General features: G+C 38.8%; 1 protein-coding gene across 5 annotated transcripts in view; it reads right to left on the bottom strand.

The window, feature by feature from the left end:
- The window catches only part of Dcaf6 (DDB1 and CUL4 associated factor 6), a 118,007-nt gene that overhangs the window by 77,943 nt on the left and 36,712 nt on the right, over nt 1-3,352 (bottom strand). For all 5 annotated transcript variants that reach the window (XM_013354808.2, XM_026777519.1, XM_013354809.2 and 2 more), the window contains exon 6: nt 875-1,010. In XM_013354808.2, coding sequence (XP_013210262.1) covers nt 875-1,010 — 136 coding nt within the window. The remainder of the gene's footprint in view (nt 1-874; nt 1,011-3,352) is intronic.

The raw sequence follows: 3,352 nt of genomic DNA, 5'->3' as shown, positions 1-3,352 counted from the left end.
TCCTGGAACTAGCTCTGTAGACCAGGCTGGTCTTGAACTCACAGAGATCCGCCTGCCTCTGCCTCCCGAGTGCTGGGATTAAAGGTGTGCGCCACCATCGCCCTGCTCAAGTGTTATATTTTTTCAGATTTATGTGTTTGCTTATGTGTTTAAGTGTTTGCTTGAGTGTGTGTGTGTGTGTGTGTGTGTGTGTGTGTGTGTGTATGTGTATGTGTGTTGGGGTGTGTATGTGAGTGTATCTAGATGTAGGTACCTATGGAGGTCAGAAGAATACACATCTGATTCGCTAGAGTAGGAGTTACAGTTTGTGAACCATCTGGTGTAGTTGGGAGCTTACTAACTTGGGTGCAGGGACCCAAACTCAGGTCTTCTATAAGAGCAGCAAATGCTCTTAACTACTGAAACATCTCCCCAGCTCCTGTTATGATTTTTTAAATTGATAACTGTGAAAACATTACTCCAATAGAGTCTGTTCTTTTTCTTGAGATAAGGCCTCCTGTAGTGTATATTGGCCTCAAACAGGAATGACCCTGAACTTCTGATTCCTGCCTCCAGCTATAGAGTGCTGGGACTACAGCCACTATGCCTAGTTTCCAACAGAGTGGCCCTGCATGGGAAGCTTTACCCCTCTGAGGAGTGGATGGGGGGGGGGGGCGTTGGGTGCAGGAATGTTGGGGGAAACAGAAAGAAGAGAGGGAGAGGGAACTGTGGTTGCTATGTAAAATGAAAAACTTTTTAAAAAATTAGTAAAATACTTTTTCTCTTAAAATAATCTGTTATTTAAGTAACATTTTATAACAAAATTAAAAACTGACTGTAAAATGTTATAAACATTTCTTTGAACAGTCCCAAATTTTGCCAAATATTTCCTCACCTGTAGCTCTTGTGCCCAGCATTCGCCGGTCATAAATTCGTACTGAGCTATCAGAACAACCCACAGCAAGGTAATAGGGTACTGGGGGACAAATAGCCACAGATGTGGCAGCACGCCGGCAGTTGATTAAAATATCCTATAAAAGACAGGCATGAGTCCAGTTACATATAGCTAGATGGAAATAGGAGTACTCTAAATTTAAATATTTCCCCTCTCATTGTAAGACAATAACCTATTTCAGACATTCTAATTCAGTGAACAAAAACAAAAAAAGGAAAAAAAATGGTTTCTTTGTAATTTATCTTTCAAGACTAATAGAATTTATTTCTAGCATATTTAGCCACAATATTATTCCTATCATACACATTTACCAATTTCATAATTTGAAGATCTTGTTAGGAATTATTCTGTCATCACTGGATTTTCTTTATACTTTCTGACTACACACATAATAAGCTTTATAAAGGAAATAACTCTTCGACTTCTTAGCCCTTGTATTATTATGAGGATGTTGCTTAGAAAAGGACACCTGTACCCTCCTAAAGTGTGGATTAATCTATGGTTTAAAAACGTTTGAAATAATGAGTACAGTACTAACCATTTACTAAGAAATACATATAGCATATGTTCTCAAAGAACGTTATACATGTACGTAAAATATGTATATAACATGCAACCTAGGACAGAACGAGGGGACTCCATGGAGGGAGGTCAGGGTCATTGTTCTTGCCCACAAAAGCCAACATGAGCTTGCCTGCCAGAATAAGGAAAGGCAAAGCAATTATGTCAAGGTAAGGGCAAATACCAAAATGATGGGCTTTCTGCTACCTCTTCAAGCAGGCAAACTCAAGGATTATGCTGCATAAAGCAAAAAAAAAAAAAAAAGCCACAAACGAGGAGAAGTAACCAAGGAACTTCATGGCTTCCCTCTTGCCCTTCACCTAAGTACCTGAAGCCCCTCACTAGTCAACTCTCTTGCCCTTCTCACCTGAATGCCTAAAACTAGTCCTGGCCTAGTCCTGTTTTCTCCAGTAGTGCTCACAGGACTCACCACTGAGAGTGCTTCCTGCCCTGACGCTGCAGGGTGTTTCAGATAGTCTACCTGCCCTCCATCCTCCAGGCCACTACTCAGGGAGAGGAGGTTATCTCTCCCCAGTGGTTTTTATTCCTGAGGGGTACAGTGTTAAAAATAATTTTTTAATGATTTGGGAAAATGTATTTAAAAATGTGTGTATGGGGAGATATCATATATACACATTTTTCCTCAATACTAAAGTTCAAACACAGGGCTTTTGGCATGCTAGCTACTAATCAGCTACATCCCTGATCCCTAAACACCCAATATTTAAAACTTATTTCACCTTTCAATGTGTCTATGTGTTTATATATGTTATATAACATAAAACAGATCAAAATTTTGTGTTTAAAACATCTGTTTGTATGCCAGTCAGTGTGGTACATGCCTCTAATCCCAGCACTTGGGAGGCAGAGGCAGATGGTTCTCAAGCGTTTGAGGCCAGCCTGGTCTACAGAATGAGTTCCAGGATAACCAGGGCTACACAGAGAAACCCGTCTTGAAAAAAAAAATTTTTCCTACTTTTTATTTTCTGCTTCATCAGTTTCAAATATATAATTTTTTGTGGTTATTCTGGTTTAGTTAGTATTTATTCAACTTGAATAATAATGATTCTTGGTTTTGTTTTTTTTGCTTCTATGAAAATAAAGTGAACAATATTTCATTAACACTTCAATGATTCAGTAAAGATCTACTGTATTCTTCATAGTGTATGACAGATAAAACTCTTGGGAGAAGCTGTCTAGGGCCAAAAAATATTTTTTCAGGCTTTTTTGTTTGTGTGTTTGCTTGTTTTTGTTGTTGTTGTTGTTGCTGTTGTTTTTTGAGACAGGGTTTCTCTGTGTATCCCTGGCTGTCCTAGAACTTGCTCTGTGGACCAAGTTGGTCTCAAACTTGCAGAGATACGCCTGCTTTTGCCTCCCAAGTGCTGTGATCAAAGGCATGGGCTGCCGCCACCTACCTCAGGCCTTTTGTAAGTTTTAAATATTAATTCATAAAATACTAATAGGTAAACAAATCTTGAAATGTGAGATAAATTTGACTATTTCTTTAAAAGCAAACAAAAATTCTTAAAAGATGGAAAGATACTACGGTTTCATAGACTTTTAACCACTGCTGTTTTGGTAAGTCAAACTGTCTACTTGTCAAACTGTCTACTTAGTAAATGAGATGAACTCTCCAGGTTTTTATAAAACTAGACAAACTGTCACATAGTGTGTGTGTGTGTGTGTGTGTGTGTGTGTGTGTGTGTGTGTGTGTGGTGTATGTGTGTGTGCATGAATGTGTGTTTTGGGAAACAGAGGTTGTTGGCTAAGCCAACACAAGAGGAGGAAGGGAATTGTTTTCAATCTTTGTATCAGTTACACAAAAGTAATCCTACTCCTATTCTTATGACTCACCTG

This window comes from Microtus ochrogaster, unplaced genomic scaffold, assembly GCF_000317375.1.
Source record: "Microtus ochrogaster isolate Prairie Vole_2 unplaced genomic scaffold, MicOch1.0 UNK70, whole genome shotgun sequence".
In the NCBI taxonomy this organism is placed as follows: Eukaryota; Metazoa; Chordata; class Mammalia; order Rodentia; family Cricetidae; genus Microtus; species Microtus ochrogaster.
The sequence above is the reverse complement of the archived record's forward strand: the minus strand, read 5'-3'. Positions and strand labels throughout refer to the sequence as shown.